This window comes from Schistocerca serialis, chromosome 1 (assembly GCF_023864345.2).
Source record: "Schistocerca serialis cubense isolate TAMUIC-IGC-003099 chromosome 1, iqSchSeri2.2, whole genome shotgun sequence".
Lineage (NCBI taxonomy): Eukaryota > Metazoa > Arthropoda > Insecta > Orthoptera > Acrididae > Schistocerca > Schistocerca serialis.
This window is the reverse complement of record NC_064638.1, coordinates 1,031,916,602-1,031,942,343: the sequence shown is the minus strand read 5'-3', so window position 1 is coordinate 1,031,942,343 and position 25,742 is coordinate 1,031,916,602. Positions and strand designations below refer to the sequence as shown.

The 25,742-nt window shown below is 41.9% G+C and overlaps 1 protein-coding gene across 1 annotated transcript in view; it reads left to right on the top strand.

Annotated features, from left to right (window-relative positions):
- The window catches only part of LOC126455096 (heat shock 70 kDa protein 12A-like), a 211,257-nt gene extending 185,815 nt beyond the window's left edge, over window positions 1–25,442 (top strand). The window contains exon 13 of the mRNA XM_050091149.1: window positions 25,002–25,442. Within this exon, the coding sequence (XP_049947106.1) occupies window positions 25,002–25,187 (186 nt within the window). The 3' untranslated portion in view covers window positions 25,188–25,442. The remainder of the gene's footprint in view (window positions 1–25,001) is intronic.
- The last annotated feature ends 300 nt before the right edge of the window (window positions 25,443–25,742 follow it).

The window sequence follows — 25,742 nt, the reverse complement described above, 5'->3', positions numbered from 1 at the left end:
CTGGACCTGACGGGATACCAATTCGATTCTACACAGAGTACGCGAAAGAACTTGCCCCCCTTCTAACAGCCGTGTACCGCAAGTCTCTAGAGGAACGGAAGGTTCCAAATGATTGGAAAAGAGCACAGGTAGTCCCAGTCTTCAAGAAGGATCGTCGAGCAGATGCGTAAAACTATAGACCTGTATCTCTGACGTCGATCTGTTCTAGAATTTTAGAACATGTTTTTTGCTCGAGTATCATGACGTTTTTGGAAACCCAGAATCTACTCTGTAGGAATCAACATGGATTCCGGAAACAGCGATCGTGTGAGACCCAACTCGCTTTATTTGTTCATGAGACCCAGAAAATATTAGATACAGGCTCCCAGGTAGATGCCATTTTCCTTGACTTCCGGAAGGCGTTCGGTACAGTTTCGCACTGTCGCCTGATAAACAAAGTAAGAGCCTATAGAATATCAGACCAGCTGTGTGGCTGGATTGAAGAGTTTTTAGCAAACAGAACACAGCATGTTGTTATCAATGGAGAGACGTCTACAGATGTTAAAGTAACCTCTGGCGTGCCACAGGGGAGTGTTATGGGACCATTTCTTTTCACAATATATATAAATGACCTAGTAGATAGTGTCGGTAGTCCCATGCGGCTTTTCGCGGATGATGCTGTAGTATACAGAGAAGTTGCAGCATTAGAAAATTGTAGCGAAATGCAGGAAGATCTGCAGCGGATAGGCACTTGGTGCAGGGAGTGGCAACTGACCCTTAACATAGACAAATTTAATGTATTGCGAATACATAGAAAGAAGGATCCTTTATTGTATGATTATATGATAGCGGAATAAACACTGTTAGCAGTTACTTCTGTAAAATATCTGGGAGTATGCATGCGGAATGATTTGAAGTGGAATGATCATATAAAATTAATTGTTGGTAAGGCGGGTACCAGGTTGAGATTCATTGGGAGAGTCCTTAGAAAATGTAGTCCATCAACAAAGCAGGTGGCTTACAAAACACTCGTTCGACCTATACTTGAGTATTGCTCATCAGTGTGGGATCCGTACCAGATCGGGTTGACGGAGGAGATAGAGAAGATCCAAAGAAGAGCGGCACGTTTTGTCACAGGGTTATTTGGTAACCGTGATAGCGTTACGGAGATGTTTAACAAACTCAAGTGGCAGACTCTGCAAGAGAGGCGCTTTGCATCGCGGTTTAGCTTGCCCGCCAGGTTTCGAGAGGGTGTGTTTCTGGATGCGGCATCGAATATATTGCTTCCCCCTACTTATACCTCCCGAGGAGATCACGAATGTAAAATTAGAGAGATTAGAGCGCGCACAGAGGCTTTCAGACAGTCGTTCTTCCCGCGAACCATATGCGACTGGAACAGGAAAGGGAGGTAATGGCAATGGCACGTAAAGTGCCCTCCGTCACACACTGTTGGGTGGCTTGCGGAGTATAAATGTAGATGTAGATGTAGATGTAGAATCTATTTGTGGACTAAGTCTGCGGGATGTTGCCTATCTGTGAATTTCCTTTGTGAGAATTATGAGACAGACTTCATGTCCACTACTTACCTTCAGGAGGCACAATGTGTAGTTTTGCTAATAAGACATAAAAAAGTCAAAGGATCATACTACCTAGTTCTTGGAACTGATAGTTCTTTCATTGGGGAGAAGAGAGGGATAGGATGGGGAAGGTTAAAAAGGAAAGGCAGGTCAATTGGACCACAGAAAGAAGGAGGTCCACCTGCAGTGAGGACAAGAAGAAGTTGGAGATGTCAGAGAGAGGTTAGAGATGGTTCATTGGTAAGCACTGTGCCAACTGTAGTCCTGAGATAAGAACTGTGTTTATCTCTGGCAAAGTGCACATGTATATAGATTATAAAATAAGGGAAAGACAACCACTCACCAAAGCACAGAGGTTCCTAAACTTAGCCTCTGAGGGAACATTTTGAAACATGGTACTTTGATAAAACACCTTGTTTATTTTGAAGGTTAATGAAATTAATAACATTTTTTAAAAATGCGAAAAATGTTTTAATAAGTGATTACTTCAGTTTTAAATCATAAATAATAGCAGTGAGACCATGATGGCTCTGGTGATTATGGGTCCTTAAATTGCAAATATTCTTGATATCATGTACAATAGTAGAAAGTTGAATTCTAATACATCGTGCAGTGTCAGGCCAGTTCCTGAACTTTGTTTTTATTGCAGGAAAATAAGAAAATACTGCTTCACATAAATATTTAGTGATAAACAGAATAAAACAAAAATAGATTGTTTTGATAAGCTTAGTTATTCTTCTGATAAATTCACCCAGAAATTACATTATGGCTGACCTTTGTGCTTTTGCTATAAATCAGAGTCACCTACTAAGTCAATTATTTTTGATAATCTCTTGTACTATGCCTGCTGGCATAGTTATTATGGAAAATGGATTTTGAACCAAGGAATTATCCTGATTAATCTTCAGAAAATATTGCAAAAGAATTTTTTCCAAGTCATGTAAATGCTCTACATGTATATTAAAATTTTCACATAAACTTTAACTTGCCCTTACAAGGACAGAGTGTTATAATTGAAACTTCCTGGCAGATTAAAACTGTGTGCTGGACTGATACTCAAACTCGGGACCTTTGCCTTTCGCGGGCAAGTGCTCCACCAACTGAGCTACCCAAGCATGACTCACACCCCATCCTCGCAGCTTACTTCTGCCAGTACCTCGTCTCCTACCTTCCAAACTTAACAGAAGCTCTCCTGTGAACCTTGCAGAACTAGCACTCCTGAAAGAAAGGATATTGCGGAGACATGGCTTAGCCACAGCCTGGGGGATGTTTCCAGAATGAGATTTTCACTCTGCAGTGGAATGTGCACTGATCTGAAACTTCCTGGCAGATTAAAACTGTGTGCCGGACCGAGACTCGAACTCGGGACCTTCGCCTTTCGCAGGCCTTTCTTTCAGGAGTGCTAGTTCTGCAAGGTTCACAGGAGAGCTTCTGTTAAGTTTGGAAGGTAAGAGACGAGGTACTGCGAGGACAGGGCATGAGTCATGCTTGAGTAGCTCAGTCGGTGGAGCACTTGCCCGTGAAAGGCAAAGGTTCCGAGTTTGAGTGTCAGTCCGGCACACAGTTTTAATCTGCCAGGAAGTTTCATATCAGCGCACACTCCGCTGCAGAGTGAATATCTCATTCTAGTGTTATAATTCTTAACACAAGAGACAAAAGTGGATCTTTTGAGAGAAAATTGAAATTTTGGCTTTCTTCAGAAAATTTATTTCCTGATTTATGCGAAAATTTTAAAATACATCAAGAGCATTTACATGACTTGGAAAAAATTTGTTTGCAATATTTTCTGAAGATTAATCAGGATAATTCCTAGGTTCAAAATCCATTTTCCATAATAACGATGCCAGATATGTGAGTTTTATCAACCACAGAGGATTTATTAAAACTTCAATAAAATATTATACTTAGTTATTTTGCACATTAAAGAATGTAAATAACACAGTACAAAGTCCATAAGGCCCCACTAGTGCTTTTTCCTTTGGATAGCCATCACGCTTCTGTATGTACTAAAACTGTTTTGTGTTCACTTCCCATTTCATCGCACAAAATTTTAAACAATCTGGCCTGCAGTGGTTGAAATTTTACATAATTTACAAGATGCTATCCAAAATTTTTGGGACTGGTGCTGCCATCTGTTGAAAACCTTACCTTTGGACTAATGGTCACCATCACCCTCGAAGTAGTTCCCATCCGCACATACACACTGGTCCCAGTGGTTCTGCCACTGGACAAACGTTTTCTGGAAGTCCTGTTCTTTGACGGTGTTTATCACCACCAGCAATGGTTCTTGAATCCCCTCTAGAGTGTCAAAATGACGGCGTTTCAATGAGTTTCAGTTTTGGGAATAGTGCGAAGTCGCAAGGTGCCAAATCTGGTGAGTATCGTGAGTGGGGTACAACTGCCATGTTGTTTTTTACCAAAAAGATCCTGGTGAGCAAGGACGTATGACAGAGCGTGTTGTCGTGATGCAGCAGCCAGTTCTCTTGACACCAAAGTTCGGGCTGTCGTCGCCATAAATTTTAACAGAGTCATCGCAAAATGTCTCAGTAGTACGTGGAATTCACTGTTTGGTTGGGTGGCATGAATTCTTTGTGTACAATTCCCTTGGTATCAAAGAAAATGATGAGCATGTTCTTCACTTTGCTCTTCACCTGTCTCACATTTTTTTGGTCTTGGATAGCCCGGGCTCTTCCACTGTGACGATTGTTGCTTTGTCTCTGGGTCATAACCATAAATCCAGCTCTCGTCGATGGTGATAACCCATGACCAGAAGGTTGGAACATCAGATGTGGTCTGATGAAGGTCTGTGCCCACTTCAACATGCTGTGCCTTCCATCATAAATCACCACACACCAAATACAGAGTATTATGGAAATGACGGTGGACACGCAACATGTCCTCCCAGCTGAACGTCACTCTACACACTGACTCATTAGATATGCAGCTCTCACCACCTGGCAGTGCAAAGATCTACTACTCCTACTTTCCAGATGGCAGCAGCAGTCCCAAAAATTTTGGATTCCACCTTGTATCATTTCGACCACTTCATCCATAACATAATTTAAATCAGTGGTCATTCTTTTGTTACTAGAGTTTGCTTATGCAAAGTACAGTGGCTGCTGGCAGCTCTTGTAGCTACCTGCAGTATAAGTGATACAGCTCTCTTGGTTTTTTGGATCATGGTTGTAGCACCATCTGAGCAAATATCAGAACACTTCTTTTATTAATCATTAACATAGTTCAACATATCTTCTCTTGTTGTTTTTTCATATAAATATGCACTCATGAATAAATCTTCCACAATACTTTTATCAGATGTGTAGTGTACAAATACTAGTGGTAGAGCTAGTCCTGCAACTTCTGTGGATTCATCTGTTTGCTGTGCATACTCACTGCAAAGCCCAAGTTAATAAATCAACTCCTTTGCTATAGCAGCCAAAAGATTTTTGATGCATCATGAAACAGTATTGTTATATAAATGTACCACTTTTTTTTGGTGTTTCTCTAATTAATAACCAATGGTAATATGTCTCCTACATTTGCCTTAATAAGGTTTTCTCCAATTGAAGAAGCTTCTTCATTAAGTGCAGTACTGTAACTTACACAGTAAGATGCTTTGGTCACATCTTCAGTTTTTGAAAAAGTAATTGTTTGATGTTTAGACTTTTCTGTTGAGTCACATTATGTTTTTAAAAAGTAAATATCTTTTTCCCTTGTGATCAGCACAATTTGTTTCTTAGTGCCCGTGAAGTTTGGCTGTGATCAAAGAACTGTTCACAAGTTTTGTTTGACACAAAACACACACAGCAACAAGAGCATCTGACTCGCCAGTACACATGAATCCAGATTTCAAATAGCTTTCATCAGATTTTTTTTCACATCTTCTTTATTATTATATTTTGAAGGAATACCAGTTTGTGTATCCTTTTCTTCTTAAATAGTTGATGCATCAGTTTAATTACCACAACTTCCTTCCCTCAAAGTTTCCCTATTTAACCATGAATCCAAGAATACTTTTTGGGAGGTACAAATTCTGTAAAAAGAAAAACAATTTTGTTGAAATGCCTTCTTTGCACTTTAAATTACATATTTACAAAAACAGGTAGTCCTCTAACTTGTCACTGCTAAGAGAAGGTTCAGCCTTAAGGGAGTGCAGGAAATGGAGAAGGAAGATAGGGACTATGTGGTGCTCAGTTGTGCCAGGGGAACATTGCTATGTTTGTCTTTCAGTGGTGACCATTTAGACACATAGTTGCCTCATGAACTGTGGTATAAGTTACATATGAAAATAACAAATTTTGTGAAAGCTTATCACAAAGATGTTAATGTTTAAACACACCCATTACATTATTTATTCCTCAATTGACACATAAAACATGATTTCAGCATGATAGTGTCATCTGTTAAATCACTGAGGTTGGCAGCAGTTAGAAATTAAGTCGATGAATGCTGGAGTACTGACTTGTACTGACATGTGCTATGTTAGAATTCAGAACATCACACTCCACAATATCTTTCTCACCATGTAAGGCTAATCACTTGCATGAGCAAGCCTGTGTGAAAACCCAGTTGCAAGACACATAATTTGATCACATATTGTTACGCGTGTTATTACTTTAAAAGTAAATCCATTTCTCAGCTGAATCTAAATGCTTAATTGAATTTGGGAAAGAAAATAGGAACCAGTCTATTATGCAGTTCAAGTTATAAATAAAGGTGATCAGAAAAAGCCTGGAAAGCTTGTAAAGTCATTGCACGGCAGGTTGTGCAGAGAAATAACTGTTAAGAGAAGCAGAAATGCACAGACATCTTTGGGTCCATGAGTTACAACTTATTGGAATACTTATTACCAGTTAAAATGTGCCTTTTTGGAAACAATAAATTAAATTTAAGGTAGGTGAGCAAAAGCCATGTTTGTTCAGTTTGAGGAAGCCAAATGAAGAACACATTTGGCAACACCACCTCTGGCAGGCTGCTTCTTGAATTTGTGTGCACAATGATGTATTTGGCCAATTTCAATGCTAAATAACTTAAAAGCAATGCATTATATTGACTATTGTGTTATTTACTGAAGCACACTCAAAACAATAAGCTGTTTAGCAGGTTGCACAAGGAATTTTATTTAAGTGTTTGGTGCTTTATTTCTTTCTGGTTTTCATTTAGCCAATATTCAATTTGTTTCCAAAATTAATGAGCTTAGACTTGGGGATTTTAATCTTAGCACAAATTACTTTATTTAAAAAAAGCTGTTGAAAGCATCATTCCAAGTACAAGTGTGTGTGGGTTTAATTAAAGTTGCCAAACCTGATTTCAACGTATCGGTACATATTCCACCAACTTCTACAGCGAAGTCACAAGCAAACAGAAATTAATTAATACTGAAAATTGAAGATGTTCTGCTTTGCTTCTCTGCATTGGCTGACCAACCAACAGTTAATTTTCATTATTTGATAGCATTTATTCAGAGTGATATGGTAGTAGTTTGCCATATTTTAATTTTATATGTTGCCAGTTATACTGAGTGATGAAAATTCGCTGTTCCCAACCATAATCTCATACTGCTGTGACAGACACAATAAAAAATAGGAAGTGTCTCCTAATGGCATGTATGTATTAAAGCAAAAATATATATAGCAAACATACACGTCTCCTGCCCATCCTATTCCATGTATAAAAGAAAAATAAAATATGTAGCAAAAATTATTACTGCGTCTCCAATGTTAATTTATTTTGGTTCAGATGAGTTTATCAGCTCAGTCATTTCACATGTATCCCTCACAATCCCTTTTGTAAGGAATTTAAACTGGAAGAGATGCCTGATGTTATTGGAAATGATGCACACTTGATGGCTATGAAGTTTTTCAAGGCAGAGTCCTAGCATAAAACTTTCTCGGTTCACTTGTTGTGTCAAATTCAGATAAAATTCCAAGCTTTTGATGATGCCCATTGTTATCTTCATCAGGGACTAATACCGACTGTCTTGAACTGGCAAGTTTCCCTTGTTTATACCCACAGGATGACACCTTGAGGGGCTGCATTATGTCATGATTGTGCTTCCAAAGACGGTGCTCTTTACATCCATAGATTTTGCTAGCACTCTCTACCTAGCATTGCTCGCAGCACTATCCATCATGTTGGGCAGTGAAATGTGAGAAGTATTCCCATGTGTTTTTTTCTTGTCACATGCACGCTTCTGTGCATTACTAAGTGCTTAGCAGGTGTCTCTATTTAAGTTTTCACAAAGTTTAATTTCAACTTCTTCTCTCATCATAGTTGAACTTAGACTTTGTGACAACAGCTTCAATAGAAACACCATCTGTGCACTTACAAATGCATGGAAGCTTGCACGTGACAAGCATAAAATACAGATGAACACTTTTCAGAGTTCACCATCTGATGCGATCGATAGTGCTGTGAGCAATGTTAGACAGAGACCGCAAGCAAAATCTATGGAAGTAGTGGACACCACCCTTGAATGTGCTGTGGATATAAAAGAGGATACCTCACCAGTTCATGATGCTCAGTTTGTCCCTGATGATGATGATGGAGTATGTCATCAAAAGCTTGGAATTTTATCTGAATTTGATGCAGCATATTCACATTAAAACTGTGGATGTGTATCAAGAAAGTATGATGATGGTCACTACTGTTGGTGATGTATATTACACCATAATTTATCAGACATTGGCAGTTATACTGCCTTTAAATGTAGGAAGTTTAAAGTTCACACGTGATTACCAGAAAAAAAAAGAAGGTGTTTCTAGTGAAAACTACAGGGTTAACATTCAGTCAAACTGGGTGTACACTGTCTGGTGAAAAGAATTTAGAAATCCCTATGTAATGCAGAATTGACCACTAGATGTCACGAGTAGTGGAGCCAGCAGTATAAAAGGAGGCAAGGAATATCGTTTAGTCTCTAGAAAAACAGCAGCTACAGAATTGGTCACTAGAAGAACTCAATGCCTTCAAACATGGACTAGTCGCTGGGTGTTCCTTGAGTAACAGATCAATCAGGGATATTTAGACTCTTCTGAAATTGCCCAAGTTGACTGTTGGTTATGTGATTGTGATATGGAAATGTGAAGCAACAACCACAGCTAAACCAAAACCAGGCAGACCTTATGTACTGGATGCATTGTGGAGGGTGGTTGTAAAAAATCACATGAAATCAGTGGAAGGAATCACTCATGAGTTCCACGATGTTAATATAATCCAGCTGGCACATTGTGTGTAGGAAGTTAAAAGGAATGATGTACTATGGTCAAGCAGCTACTCATAAGGTACACATTTCTGTAAACGATACTAAATGACCCTTAGGTGGTGTAAAGAGCAATATCACCATACAATGGGCGAAATGAAGCAAGTGATTTGGAGTGATGAAGCACACTGTATGCAGGGGCAGTGCTATCAAAGGGTCTGGGCTTGGTGAATGACTAGAGAATGTCCCTGCCACCATGTGTAGCACCAAGAGTGAGGTACAAAGGAGGTCGTGTTATAGTGTGGGGGTGTCTTTCATAGTTAGGGTGTAATCCCCTGATTGCACTTAATAAAACATCAAATGTGGGATAATATGAAGATACTTTACAGCATTTTGTACCCAATACAGTACAAAAACAGTTTAGAGATGATGACTGCATCAGCCTGACAATGCACCCTGTCATAAAGCAGCAGCTGTGAGGCAACAATTTATGGACAATAACATTTCTGAAATGGACTGGTCTGCCCATTGTCCTGACCTGTACCCAGTGGAACACCTTTGGGTTGATTTACAGCATTGACTTCATCCCTGACATCAGTTTCTGACATCCCTGCCTTCTCTGGTTTTGAATCATATGGAAGAATAGGCTGTCATTCCTCCACAGACAATCAGACACCTTATTAAAAGTGTGCTCAGCAGAGTTCAGGATTTCATAAAAATGAGTGGTGGACACGCCCCATATTAATTTCCAATAACAGGTGTCTGGATAATTTTTATCAGATAGTCATAACTTGAACTAATAATAACACACATTGCATGTGTGTGTGTGTATGTGTCTACCGTTGACAAAGGCCTTAATGGCCGAAAGCTTTAATTGTGAGAGTCTTTTCGTTGTGCCTATCTGCTACCAGCATTTCCACTATATGGTGAGTAGGAGATTCCCTTCCCATAATATTGTTACACTCCATTCTGGATTTTTCATTGGTTAATAACATATAAAATAGGATATAGTGCTACCCATCACATAGAGAAGGTATTGATTAACAGACAGACATATTGAAATGAGACAGTAGATATTACCAACTATCAGATTAACTCCATCATCAGTTGTAGACAAAACACTCACACATTCACATGTGTGTAACTCATGCTCACACAAGGCTACTGTCATCTACAGGTGCCAGAGCTTTCTGACACTGTACCAAGCAGTAAACTATCCTGACCCAGCCACATCCTGTACGTCCTACAAGCAACACCACAGCATCTTCCCCATACCTACCCAGCTGTTTCTCTACATTCTCACCCCACAGTTTTTCTGTACTCAAACTATCCACCGCAGCCAAGATTTCTGCTTGCTGCAGTTGCTGTTGGGTCTCAGCAAGTGGAGACGACAGTGGAGGTGTGTGTGTGTGTGTGTGTGTGTGTGTGTGTGTGTGTGTGTGTGTGTGAGTGTGTGTGTGTGTGTGTGTGTGTGTTTTGTCTACATCTGATGAAGGATTTAGTCCAATAATATTTAGCAATCTTCTCTCTGCATGGTGCCACTCTAGGCCACCTCTATGTAGTGAGTAACAGTCTATCATACTTTATATTGCTCTTATTCCATCTAGGATTTCCTGTTGTTCAAACTAGTAATACATGGATATATGGTCAGGAGTGATCATGAATATTTAGTTACACAAGTAGTGAACTTTGGTTTACTGAGGAAAACTACAGTACACTTATTGAGATATGGCACTTAGGGAAAGGCTTTTTTTCCCATGTACACTTTATTTGGAACCAATTGCAAATGAGGTTGACAATAAGGAACTATTACCAAATTTGACTGTTAAGACACAATGTCTAATAAAAAAATTCTTAAGCAAGTTGCACTCACGGCTGAAGGCCTTATTGACCAGAAATTCAAATTATTTCTTGGCTGAAGGCCCCAATAGTAGTAACTCAAAAAATGATTTAATGGCTGAAGACCTGGATAGTAAATTCTTAAGAAGAGTTAACTTCTCCAAGAGATTCTAAAACATTTTTTTAAAAAACATGATTATCATAATTTCACTATTATGAGACAATAACTAATTGAAAATTATTTAGACAAATAGCATTTATGGCTGAAGGCATTATCAACCAGAAATTCAAATTATTTGTCAGCTGAAGGCCCTAATAGTAATAACTCAAAAAACAATTTAACAATTGAAGGCCTGGATAGCAAATTCTTAAAAACAGTTAAACTTCTCCAAGACATACTAAAATATTAGAAAAAAAAAACTACAATCGTCATAATCTGATCAAACCAAGAGAGAAGTGGGACTCAGACAGTGCTCCAAGGATCAGCCTGGGAAAGTCGCTCAACTTCGTAACTGATGAGACAGGCAGCCAAGAGTTGTATTCACTTAACCGGATGGCAACTAAAACTAGTGACAGCTAAAACGCAGTCCAACACTCTTGCAAATTCTACCTAACATCTACGTCTTCAGAATCTGGTGTTTACAATGTCCACAAGCAGAAGTAACCACTATGACCAAGGTAGTCCAAAAGAACAAAATGTCTGAACCACAATCAAAAAGGCTGTCAAACTACATGCCTTACTGGACAGCAGCAGCAAGGTGAGGAAAGGTACACTGCTGTGAAAATACGTTAATCCCCAGGGCTGGTAACTGGGGCATTAGCGGCCACTAGGAGGAAAATACCACTGGTTGAACTTCATCAATAAACACAAGGAATTCAATGATTAATAATAATAAGAGGAGGACGGCTAATTAATTTTGCCAACTCCAATCACTCCACTCGTTGCTCTTCATCTCAGCAACCCTGTGAGCAGCAACGTGCAAATAAATGGGATGATCTCAAAATAGTGAAGGTTTCACTGCTGGTAAAATGTTCGCTCAACTCAAACATCCTGGGTCCGGTGGACAATGAGGTTGTAGCCCTTGCAACTACAGCCCCTTGATCCGCTAGTGCCTGCATGCCACCAGCGGTCCCGGCATGTCCTCGTGCTGCCGGACCTCACTGCTGCTCTGTCCCACCTGAACTAATGACACACCTGATCTGGAAAACACTTGACATCCTTACAAAGGTAGTACCACAGTACTAGATATCGATAACCACTGCTGCTGCCATTCACAGACAGATAATGCTAGCTGCCGGACTTCACTACTGCTCTGTCCCAACCAAATTAATGACACACCCAACCTGGAAAACACTTGATGTCCTTAAAAAGATAGTACCACAGTACTAGATATCGATAACCACTGCTGTTGCCACTTGCAGACAGACAACGCTAACAAACATAGTGGCACTAGTAAACACAAGAAGAAATAGAGATGCGATTATCCCTATTACATGATGCCAACCTACCAATGGCACCAACGCGAGCCACAACACAGCTCATTTATGAAAAAGATTTCTGTCTCACATGTGCTGGAATATTGCTCTAGCATGAAATGTATATCAGTTTATAGCGGAGATACTGAGTCGTAGATAGGAACAACAAAAAGACTGTCACAAATATAGCTTTTGGCCAGTAAGACCTTTGTCAGAATTGGATGGCAAACACACATGTACACACTCATGCAAATGCAACTCACACACACATGTGTGATTTGTCTTACTGAGACCACACTGTGGCATCAAGATATATGAGCAGTTTCTAAATTCAAAAGCTAGTTTTTCGTGCATCTTTATGCCTGTGGCACTATTTCTCCTAAACTATGTGCCACAGAATGATATAATTTGGCAGATACCTTCACTATTATTTATGGATAGTGTCTGCAAAATGCATTGAGAATACATTCAGTAGTAAATAAGTAACAGATTAAAAAAACGTGGGAAAAGACAGATTGCTACTAACCGTGAAGAAGATACATTAAGTTGCCAACAAGCACAATTAAAAGACACAGTCTTCATCAGTGAAATAGAGACACACACCATCCGTATATACAAGCAAGCACACCTCATGCATACACGACAGCCAACCCTAGCATGTCAGGCCGGAATGCAACCATCACACGGGATACACGCAGCAATTTAAAGGGGGTGAAGAAGGGGAAGGGATAGTAGTGTATGGGTGGGGAGAGAGACGAAAACTGTCTGGTGGAGTGTGCTTGGAACAGGATCCTAACAGGCACAGCATCAGGAGGTTGTGGGACAGGAAGTTAGCAAAAAAAAGGAGCAAAAACCAGAAGAGTGGGGAAAGCCAAGTGGATGCATTGGCAGAGGACGGAAAATAAACAGAGTGGGAGATGAGAATGGGGAGGAGATGATAGGACAGAGGGGGTGGAAACTGTTGGGTGAAGGGTGTGGGTAAGTATGTTACTGTAGGTTGAGGCCGGAATAATTATGGAAGTGGAGAATGTGTTGTAAAGATAACTCACCTATGCACAGATCAGAAAAACTGGTGGTGGAGGGAAGGATTCGGATGACTCAGGTAGTGAAGCAGCCATTAAAATCAAGTGTATTATGTTCAGCTGCATGTTGTGCCCCAGGTTGGTCTACTTTGCTCTTGGCTACAGTTTGGCTGTGGCCTTTCATCCTGTTGGACAGATGGTTGGTAGTCATACCAATATAAAAAGGTGTGCAATGATTGCAGCAGACCTAGGAAATGACATGGCTGCTTTGACAATTGGCCTGACCCCTGATGGGGTAGGATATACCTGTGACAGGACTGGAATAGGAACTGCTGGGTGGGTGGATTGGGAAGGTTTTGCAGCTGGGTTGCAGTCCCATCTCACAAGGATCATATCCCTGTGGCAAGGTGCTCGGAATGAGAGTGGCATAATGATTGACTAGGATGTTGTAGAGATTGGGTGAGCGATGGAACATCACTTTAGGAGCGTAGGAAATGGAAATCTTGTGTAGGATGTCACTCGTTTCTGGGCATGATGATAGGTAATCTAATGTTTTTTTCATATTTGTGCATATTTTTACGTGGATTCATGTATTTTTGGGTATTTTTACGTATCAGTGCGAATTTTTACGTATGTGTGCATATTTTACGCATCTGTACCTGTCTTCACATATTTTTGTGCATTTTTACGCTTCTTTTCGCTTATCCAGCTCCTCTCACATCCATCAACACCTACTTTGCCCATTTCTGTGTCATTCACGTTTCCTTTACACAATTCCTGCCACAGTGGACCCTTGCTCCATCTTTCTCCACCAGGTCAGAAAAGTATCCACTCCCTGGCTAAAACCCAATCTTACTTCCTGTCTCTCAAATGCTGCCCTTACCATGGAATCCCCCCAAATGGTCTCACCCTCACATACCTGGTACTGCAACACCGCATCTGCATGGTACAGGCATCCCAGAACCACCTCTGTTCCCTCTGCAAGAGACTATTACTCTGCAATCTCTACTGCACACATTACATCTCTGAAATTGGATTCCTTGCTCTTCAGCACCTGGAAGAGCACTTGAGACACCACCTCCATAAGTTGTCTAATCTGCTGACATCCTATTGCCGCCTCAAGCCACCGCTATCTAATCGCTATCATACCCACAGTGTTCCTCCTCATCCACCCCTCCCAGCAGGTAAACCATGCATGGTTGACCTTTTCAGCTTGCCCATATCCCCAAAAAATCCCTACCAACTCTCCACCAAATCCAGAGCCAAAATATTCCCATAAAACTGGTGTTAACCTTTCCACCACAACCCTATGTTGTTAATCTTCCCACCAAACCCCTCAGCTCCACAGAAGTGCCAGTCCTATCCAATAGCCTCACCTTTAGCCCCACACCCAAATTTAACCTTGCTGGATTTATCAAAGACTTATTCTCCTTCTCCCAGTCCCTGCAATGGAAGCATTTCTTTGCCGCCAATCTATCTGCCAGAACTACCCTACATATGTTTTTGTTTGGGGTCTGCCTTTAGCAAAACACATTTTGTTTTCTATCCCAAACATGTTTCACTGCAGCCTGAGCATCGTCAATGGGCTTTTATTTTGTGGCTGTTAAACATAAAGAATGTTCTTTACTGTTTGTACATATGTAAATATTAGTTTATGAAACTGTAATTACAAATTTTTTGAAGAACACACAAAGTTATCTGTTCATTTCTTTTTACCAAAAAGGTAAAAATCCTGCCTTAATCACCATACCTGTAGACAAAGGTTCCACCATTGTTGTTATGAATCACAGTGACTACCTGGCAGATATCCTCCACTAATAATCTGCGTCCTCTACATAAAAATTCTGCCAGATTGATCCCAACCCAGAAGTCCGACACAATCTCCAATCCCTGCTTAAAGCCTTAGGCTCTTCTCAGAACATCTCCCTTAATCCATCTCCCTCCTCATCCCTGTGATACCCTACACACCCATGATGCCAAGGGCATCGATGGTGAGTCGCCAAAACCAACACATAAACAGCTATGAATGACAACAACAACCACAAACGGATATGGCAAATGATGACAACAACAACAACCATGAATGGATATGGCAGTAGACAAGCCCACGGAATAAACTGGGTTATGGGCCAAGACGTAGCGAGATTCAAGAACCAACAATAATGCGTATAGTATAGAACACAAGAGCACACTCAGATTGGAACATGACTGACATGGAGCCCCTGCACTGCCAGGTTTATAGGGCCCCTAAGAGTGCTGTTAGGTTGATGTGGCAGGTGTGGCCCATGCACAGTGCTGTGGTGGTGACAGCAGTGCTCACAGGTTATATGGGCACCGCCTAGCAGCTGGTGGGCTGTCCAAATTATTGGACCAAGACAGCATATCCCTTCCTCCCCCCTGAAATAGGTGCATAGGGCATGAAATGCTTGGGTCAATGCTTTGGGAGGTGAACATGTGGTGTCCCACCAATGGAAGCCGCCAGCTGGGAGAAGAAACATGGGTCATCAGGCACTGCACTGGGGAACCGCAGTATGGTGGATGACCATGGAGCAGATGGAGGTAATGGTGATGTTTCAAACTACATACATGCACCTATCACCTATAGGAGCTGCCGACAGTGTGCTAGAGCACAAATAGTACTCTCGAGGAGGAGGGATGTGTGAGGACATGGTCGCCAACTGAGAAACTGAGAGTAATCCTCTGCTGGAGGGATAGGCTGGAGGCGGGGACGGAGTTGGTTCGTGTTCCAACACTCCAAACATCTTGGGGTATCAACCATCATAAGGTGCCGCCCATGATTGGCCACCACCATAACTGGCATCAATGAGGGTTTTACCCCATAGGAACATGCCCAAATGAGTGAATCAGGAGGGTATCGTCCAGTGTGTTGGGTCTGGGGTTCCTTGGGTTGGGGTGCCAGGAGATGGAGAAGGGTATGAGGCTGTAGAAGTGAATTGGGGTGCATTATCAGTGACGATGGAGAGGAGGAGCCCTTCAATGGTGAGAATCTGTAAAAGTGCATTGAGCGTGAATGCAGTGGTGGGGGACGCCATGCTGGCCACGGAGAGGTAGTTTGAATAAGTGTCCACAACAATAAGCCACATTGAGCTGAGGAAACGGACAGAAAAATCTAGATGGATGAAATCCCAAGGAGGATGGGGAGTAGGCCAGGAGGGAAAAGACTGGGGTGGAACAGCCTGATGTTGAGTACAGGCAGAACAGCGGTGCACTGAGCCTCCACATCCTTGTTCAGTCCTGGCCAGTAGACATGTTGCCTGGCAAGGGCTTTCACCTGAGATGTACCCCAGTACCCACGCTGGAGTGGTTCCAAGATGTGAGTGCATAAGGTAGTTGAGACGACAACACGGTGGGTACCTGTCCTCGCATCCAGCAGAAGCACATTGGAGATGACGGACACATAATGAGAGAGGCGAGCCCAGGCCCAGAGCTCGGGAGCAGCGAACTTGGAAATATAAGCTGGCCACCCTTGGAGGATATAGTGTGCAATGGCCAATGATACATTAGTGGCACATGTCTGTCACCAGGTGAGTAGCAGTAATGGGAAACCCATCCAAGGTGTGCTGTCGTTTCATGTCGATGTGAAAACGGGAGAGCTCTAGAAGGTCAAACACTGGCTCTGGCCCTGAGGGAAAACAGGAGAGGGCATCGACATTTGTGTGTTGTGCAGTAGGCTTGTACTTGATGGTGTAGTTGTAGGAGCTAAGGAAAAGAGCCCCATGCTGGATCCTCTAAGCCATCCACTCGGGAAGCCAAGAGAGTGGCCCAAAGAGTACTACGAGTGGTTTATGGTCTGTAATGAGTGCAAACTAAGACCAAAATAGGTACACATAATATTTATTCACAGCAAAGATGATCACCAATGCTTCTTTCTTGATCTGGGAGTAATTGCACTGGGCAGGTGTCATTGCTTTGGATACATAGCTGATGGGTTGCTCCATACCATAATCACAATGGTGTGCCAGCACTGCAGCCATGGCATAGAGAGAAGTGTCCACAACCAAAGCAAGGGGGCATGATGGGGATAAGGGGGAAAGGCAAGGTGCAGAACATAATGTGCATTTCAGCTGTGTGAACACCTGCTCACAGGCCTCCGACCACTGAAACGGAACACGCTTTCTTCTGCAATTGGTTAAGAGAATGCAAAATGTGTGGTGCTTACAGAAGAATCTTAGAATCATAATTCACTTTCCACCCAAAAAAAGTCCTGCAAAGTCCTAGAGGTTATGGGGATGTGGGAGAGAGTCAGTAGCAGAAATATTATGGTGAGTGGGCTAAATCCCGTCTTTGATGAGCAAGTGGCCCAGGTAGAGCACTTGTTCCTGGAAAAACTGGCATTTGTGCAAGTGGCACTTGAGCTCTGCATCACGCAACTTAGTAAATAGGGTACAGAGGTTACGCAGGTGGTCTTTGCGCATAGCACCAGTAGCAATTAAGTCATCCAGGTAATTGGTATAAGCTGGGATGGACATTGTTAACTGTTCCAGGTATCTATGGAAGATTGCTGGAGCAGGTCCCAAATGACAAACGCTTGTATTTGTATAAGCCAAAAGGCATATTAATGACAACAATGCATTGCGATTCCTCATCAAGTGGAATCTATAAGTAAGCACCAGCAAGTTCTATTGTAGAAAAACATTCACCTTCAACAGGTTTTGAGAGGAGGTCTTGACGTGGTAGGGGATAGGTTCCACCAGAGATTGGGCATCGATCATCAACTTAAAATCTCCACAAAGCAGGAGGGAATATTAGGCTTCTAGACTGTGACCAGAGGCATGGCCCAAGCACTAGTTTTGACTGGTAATAGGACCCCAGCATCTGCAGGCGATCAGGTTCGAGCTTAATGGCCGCCCATAAGGAGACTAGAAAAGGATGTGCATGACAGAACAGGCACACTGCATATACATCTACATCTACATTCTACATTTATACTCTGAAAGCCACCCAACGGTGTGTGGTGGAGGGCACTTTACATGCCACTGTCATTACCTCCCTTTTCTGTTCCAGTCGCGTACGGTTCGTGGGAAGAACGACTGTCTGAAAACCTCTGTGTGCCCTCGAATCTCTCCAATTTTACATTCATAACCTCCTCAGGAAGTATAAGTAGGGGGCAGCAATATATTCGATACCTCGTCCAGAAACGCACCCTCTCGAAACCTGGCGAGCAGGCTACACGGCGATGCAGAGCGCCTCTCTTGCAGAGTCTGCCACTTGAGTTTGCTAAACATCTCCATAATGCTATCACAGTTACCAAATAACACTGTGACAAAACGTGCCGCTCTTCTTTGGATCTTCTCTATCTCCTCCGTCAACCCGATCTGGTACGGATCCCACACTGATGAGCAATACTCAAGTATAGGTCGAACGAGTGTTTTGTAAGCCACCTGCTTTGTTGATGGACTACATTTTCTAAGGACTCTCCCAATGAATCTCAACCTGGTACCCACCTTACCAACAATTAATTTTATATGATCATTCCACTTCAAATCATTCCGCACGCATACTCCCAGATAATTTACAGAAGTAACTGCTACCAGTGTTTGTTCCGCTATCATATAATCATGCAATAAAGGATCCTTCTTTCTATGTATTCGCAATACATTACATTTGTCTATGTTAAGGGTCAGTTGCCACTCCCTGCACCTAGTGCCTATCTGCTGCAGATCTTCCTGCATTTCGCTACAATTTTCTAATGCTGCAACTTCTCTGTATACTACAGCATCATCCGCGAAAAGGTGCATGGAACTTATGACACTATCTACTAGGTCATTTATAAATATTGTGAAAAGAAATGGTCCCATAACACTCCCCTGTGACACGCCAGAGGTTACTTTAACGTCTGTAGACGTATCTCCATTGAGAACAACATGCTGTGTTCTGTTTGCTAAAAACTCTTCAATCCAGCCACACAGCTGGTCTGATATTCTATAGGCTCTTACTTTGTTTATCAGGCGACAGTGTGGAACTGTATCGAATGCCTTCCGGAAGTCAAGGAAAATAGCATCTACCTGGGAGCCTGTATCTAATATTTTCTGGGTCTCATGAACAAATAAAGCGAGTTGAGTCTCACATGATCGCTGTTTTCGGAATCCATATTGATTCCTACAGAGTAGATTCTGGGTTTCCAAAAACAACATGATACTCGAGCAAAAAACATGTTCTAAAATTCTACAACAGATCGACGTCAGAGATACAGGTCTATAGTTTTGCGCATCTGCTCAACGACCCTTCTTGAAGACTGGGACTACCTGTGCTCTTTTCCAATCACTTGGAACCCTCCTTTCCTCTAGAGACTTGCGGTACACGGCTGTTAGAAGGGGGCAAGTTCTTTCGCGTACTCTGTGTAGAATTGAATTGGTATCCCGTCAGGTCCAATGGATTTTCCTCTGTTGAGTGATTCCAGTTGCTTTTCTATTCCTTGGACACTTATTTCGATGTCAGCCATTTTTTCATTTGTGTGAGGATTTAGAGAAGGAACTGCAGTGCGGTATTCTTCTGTGAAACAGATTTGGAAAAAGGTGTTTAGTATTTCAGCTTTACATGTGTCATCCTCTGTTTCAATGCCATCATCATCCCAGAGTGTCTGGATATGCTGTTTCGAGCCACTTACTGATTTATCGTAAGACCAGAACTTCCTAGGATTTTCTGTCAAGTTGGTACATAGAATTTTACTTATGAATTCACTGAATGCTTCACGCATAGCCCTCCTTACACTAACTTTGACATCGTTTAGCTTCTGTTTGTCTGAGAGGTTTTGGCTGCGTTTACACTTGGAGTGAAGCTCTCTTTGCTTTCACAGTAGTTTCCTAACTTTGTTGTTGAACCACGGTGGGTTTTTCCCGTCCCTCACAGTTTTACTCGGCACGTACCTGTCTAAAACTCATTTTACGATTGCCTTGAACTTTTTCCATAAACACTCAACATTGTCAGTGTCAGAACAGAAATTTTCGTTTTGATCTGTTAGGTAGTCTGAAATCTGCCTTCTATTACTCTTGCTAAACAGATAAATCTTCCTCCCTTTTTTTATATTCCTATTAACTTCCATATTCAGGGATGCTGCAATGGCCTTATGATCACTGATTCCCTGTTCTGCACTTACAGAGTCGAAAAGTTCGGGTCTGTTTGTTATCAGTAGGTCCAAGATGTTATCTCCACGAGTCGGTTCTCTGTTAAATTGCTCAAGGTAATTCTCGGATAGTGCACTCAGTATAATGTCACTCGATGCTCTGTCTCTACCAACCGTCCTGAACATCTGAGTGTCCCAGTCTATATCTGGTAAATTGAAATCTCCGCCTAAGACTATAACATGCTGAGAAAATTTATGTGGACATGCGGAAATATGTGCCTCAAAATCAATGACACAGCCCAAGCCTGGCTCAAAAATATGTGAAAGAGGCACAAAGGTCACCAATTTCCTGGAAGGGAACCCTGTCAGAGAAGACCTGAACTTTGTCCATGATGGAGAACCCAAACAGCGAGAAAGCATCCAGGCCAAAAATGTCGACTTGAAAACGAATGTCCTGACAAAAAATCATGAGATGAATAAATAACTTGGGGGAACAAAGATTGCCCTGGGGAACTATGGCCTGAAGCTCATGCACTGTCCCATGACACAAGTTAGGAGTAGGGTTACTCTGACCTTACAGCTGACGGTAGACAGTTCGGAGATGTTCATCCTCGCCACAACGGGTGCAGTGTGCCCTTGATCAGGGCAGTCTGCCCATTGTTGCCTCACAAAGCAGTCAGGACAAGAAGGCAGATACCACTGGTTGTGCCGACGTGGCTAGGCTAGCTGCTCAGAGATCATTTTCTGCCTGTGCAATCTTGAAAGAGTGCACGATTTTCAGTATGTCATCCCGGGGGGGGGGGGTTATTGAGCTTGAGGGCTGCAGAGGAACATCTGGATCAGGAGGCAATTGGACCACGACATTGCAACAACGGCTCAGACCTTGCAAATCCATCACCCACAATTGATAAGACTGGCCAGCTTGCTTGTGTTACTGGTGGAACTCAAGGCATGATGCAACCACATGGAACCATTGTGAATTGTAGGTCAACAGCAATAGACACATTTCCTCAAAAGTGAGGGCAACCAGGTTTGAAAGGGGAGCCAACCATCTCTGGGGAAGCCCATGAGAGGAAGATTGACCATTGGAGAGTCATCTGAAATCCAAAAAGTGGCAAAAGTGCTGTTACAGCCGCTGCAAATGCGTGTTGTGAACTTTGTACCTGCAATCGGTCAGATAGTAGCTAAATTTCCTGACACAAAAGGTCCGTTTGCTGCTGGAACTTTTGATGGAATTGCTGTTGCAATTGTTGCTCCAGGAGTGGCTGTTGCTGTTCCATGAGCTGTACAAGTTCCGCATCTATAATGCACTATTAACCTTTTACCTCATCACCAATTCTAGTAACTGTAATCAGATCGGGAGCTACAGGCCGACCAGCTTAGGGCATTGACGGTGAGCTGCCCAAACCCACAGAAAGACAATGAAGGATGACAATAACAAGCATAAATGGATATGGCAAATGATGAAAACAACAACAACCATGAACAGATGTGGCAGTAGACAAGTCCATAGAGTAAACCAGATTGAGGGCTGAGACATATCAAGATTCAAGAATCAACAACAATGCATACGGTATAGAGGATAAGAGCACAGTCAGAACATGACTGACTCAGAGCCCATGCACTGGCGGCTTTATGGAGCCCCCTTGAGTGCCAATACGCTGGAATGGCAGGCGTGGCCCGCACACTGCACTGTGGTGGTGACAGCAGCACTCGAAGATTATAGGGGGTTCACCTAGTGGCTGTCATCTTCGTTCATGACTTGTGGCGAGCTGTCCAGATTGTTGGACTGAGACACCAGAGAGTGTCTCCTTCATTACCCAGTACCACCCTGGACTGGAACAATTGAACCAATCCTTTGCTAGGGCTTTGATTACCAGTCATCGTGACGTGAAATGAGGGACATCCTACCCAATATATTTCCCACCCCTCCTAAAACAGTGTTCTGTTACCCACCCAACCTCCACAACATCCTAGTCCACCCCTCCGTCATTCCCAATCCCAAACTCTAACCACAAGGATCATATCTCTGAGGAAGACACAAGTGCAAAACCAGCCCAATCCACCCACCCAGGACTTCCTGTACTGTCACAGGTTTATCCTACCCCCCTCAGGGGCTGGGCCAACTGTCAAAGCAGCCATGTCATTTACTGGCTCTGCTGCAATCATTGCACAGTTTTCATATTGGTATGTCTACCAAACAGCTGTCCACCAGGATGAATGGCCACCACCAAACTGTGGCCAAGAACAAAGTAGACAACGCTGTGGTACAACATGCAGCTGAACATAACACATTTGATTTCAATGGCTGCTTTACTACCCAAGCCATCTGGATCCTTCCCTCAACCACCAGCTTCTCTGAACTGTGCATATGTGAGTCATCCTTATAACACCTTCTCCTCTCCCATAATTATCCTGTTCACAACATACAGTGACATACTGTCCCCACATCCTCCATCTAACAGTTTTCACCACCACTGTTCTCTCATCTCCTCTCCATTGTCATCTCTCAGCCTGTTTATTTGGCACTCTCTGCCGATGCATCTGCTCATCTTTCCCTGCTCCTATCCTCTTTTGCTCCTTGTTTCCTCCACTCCCTGCCCCACAACCTCTTGACAATGCTGCACCTGTTGGGATTCTAGTCCCTGCACACACCGCCAGACAGTGTTCATCTCTCTCCAAAGCTGTACACTACTATTTCTTCCCCTTCCCCACCCCCTCTGGCCCAAGATGCTGGAGTTGGCAGTCATGTGTGCCTGAGGTGTGTTTGCTTATGTACATGGATGGCGTGTGTCTCTCTTTTACTGATGAAGGCTTTGAGTAAAAGCTTTATGTAAGTGTCATTTAATTGTTCCTGTCCGCAACTTAACGTGTCTTCTTTATGGAATGTAGCAATCAGTATTTTCGTACATTGATGATATTCCTACCTAGAGTGTCTATTGTTTAATACATTAAAACATCTGTGTAATTGTGGTGAAAAGGGTATGTGATGGAGCTGGATATTGTCTGTAATGATCTTGATAAAGACGACGAGCTGTTTTTCCATTAGCGTGAGCTTTGCCATGCAGAAAGGTCATGTTGGTTTATTCTGAAAACATATATTCAACCATATTACTCTAAGCTCACAGGCATCTAAATACATGTGAATGAGGCTCAAACCAGGTCAGAGAAATTGGATAGATGTCAGATGGCATCAGGTGATCTGGCATAAGCAGTCACCCACCATGACTACCCTGCTGCATGCCTATCTAGCAAACATGTTTTCAAATGGCTGCTGCACAGAAATGATACATTTCTGGACATGAATTCCAATTCAGAATATTCTCTGCACAGTCCCCACCACAAGTTGTAGAAGTTTGTAAGGGCAATTTTAGAGCTCCCTGTATAATCAACTGTACTATGTGTTCATTTGTATACATATTTAATATCCCTCTCTATGTTAGGTGTGATTAAAAACTGTACTTTTCTGAAAAAGCTTATTGACTAAGAGAGAAAAACTACTATCTTTATCTCTGGATCTGAAGCAGGTGTAATGCTTACCCATGTACCATCTCTGACTAATTCTCTCCAATGCCTCCCCATCCATCTTATTGATGATAAGATTTGGTACTGACACGTTAAATGTAATGGAGAGTCCAATGAGCACAGGATGTGGACTAAGTAAACTGAAGATAGAATGTGGAGTTGCAGAAATTGCAGTAACCATAAAGGTAACATAAAACTTGAGGGGAAAGTGGTTGATGAAGTGGAGCAGTTGTGCTATCTTGGAAGCAAAATAATGCATAACTAGAGATACGAAGTAGGCTAGCACAGGAACTAAAAGAAGTCTACTTGTATCAAACATAGGCCTCAATTTGAGAAATACTCTTCTGAGGAAGCACATCTGGAGCACAACATTATATAGAAATGAATCATGGCCTGTGGAAAAACCAGAAGAAGATAATCAAAGTGTTTGCAGTGTTGCAGAACAATACTGAAAATTAAGTTGAATTAGAAGACATGAAATGAGAAGATACTCCACAAAATTGACAAGAAAGGAATATGTGCAAAACACTGACTGTACTCTGATTAAAATTACTTTGTTTTGAAGTTTCAGTGAGTCAAGTGGTACTGGCCACCTGCCTTTCCTGAGTCATACATGTTTGTTGTATTGCCTGTTTTGTAGGTATGAGCAGTGCCTTGTAGAGTGTGGCTGGCTACACAATGGCAACACTGCCCCCTGCTACTGCAATCTGTCTGTCACAAAGTAATTTTAATCAGCGTATGAAAGAAGGGACAGGGAGATAGGATGTGTGTTAAGGCACCAGAAAATAATTTTCATGTTACTACGGGGAGCAACAGAGAGCAAAACCTGTAGGTAAAGATAGAGATTGGAATACACCAAGTGAATAATTGAAGTCATTGTGTGTTATTTCTACTGTTAAATGAAGAGGTTGGCACAAGAGGGGAATTCTTGCCAGGTGACATCAAACCAGACCAATGACCTCTGTGCCCGTCCCTCCTTCCCAAAAAGGTAATTATGTTCCCCTGTTTTTGGAGGCAAGGGGGAGGGGGGGATTCCTCTGATTTTTGTAGCTGGTGTTCCAAAATACATGTTATTTCTGTTGACACAGTGTTACAGAGTGGATTACTTTGATGAGTGTAATCAAAACACCAGTGCTTCTACAGTTTATTGCTACAATAACTTATATGTGGATCATTTTCATTATGGGAGGTGCTGCCTTAAGCAGAAAAAAGCATATAAGTAGATTGTTTCTCAGCCAATTTTATTGTAATGCAAGCATTTGCAGTGTATTGTAATTTTTTTTTATTTTTTTTTCCCCCAGTATGTGACAGAGCCAGGTGTGAGACGATGTGGAACACTGAAACTTGATCTTTCACACACCGAGAGACCTGCAAGAGAAATTCAGATTTGCATGGTGTTTGGAGGAACTGAAGTAACCGCTAGTGCAACAGATATTGCTTCTGGGAATCGTGTCGACATTCAGGTTGACTTTCTGTCAAGCAGCTGATAGCTTTTCTCACTCTATTATACAAGACTGTTTTTGAGTCAGCATTTTTGCTTGTAATTATTATGATTGCACTGTGTAAAGGTAGTCACATAATGTGGATGTACTTCCATGTAATCCTGCCATGAAAGTTTGCTTTTGATCTCATGTGACAATACCTTTAACAGCAAAAATGTACTAACTTCTGTTAGAATGTAAATAATTTAATTTTCATGCCTGAATCTTCGGTGTAGTTCTATTCAGGCATATCTTCATAGTACAAAGTAACAGAAGTGTATATAAAAGAATTTGTTTTGTATATATATATAAAAAAAATAAACATTGCTGCACATATTTATAAAAATTTTATTATTGCATTCAAATAATTTGAAGTCATTTATTGTTTCACAAGTTTATTCAATAAAACTGTGAGTTCTCTTTTATGCTGAAACTTATTAAAAAGTTTCAGTGAATTACAAATGCTATAAAAGGAGAGAGTGACAGGAAGATGAGAAAAAATGAAAAATTATGGAGAGGCAGAAAGGGAGTTTTCTCTAGTAGCAGACAGATAATAATTTG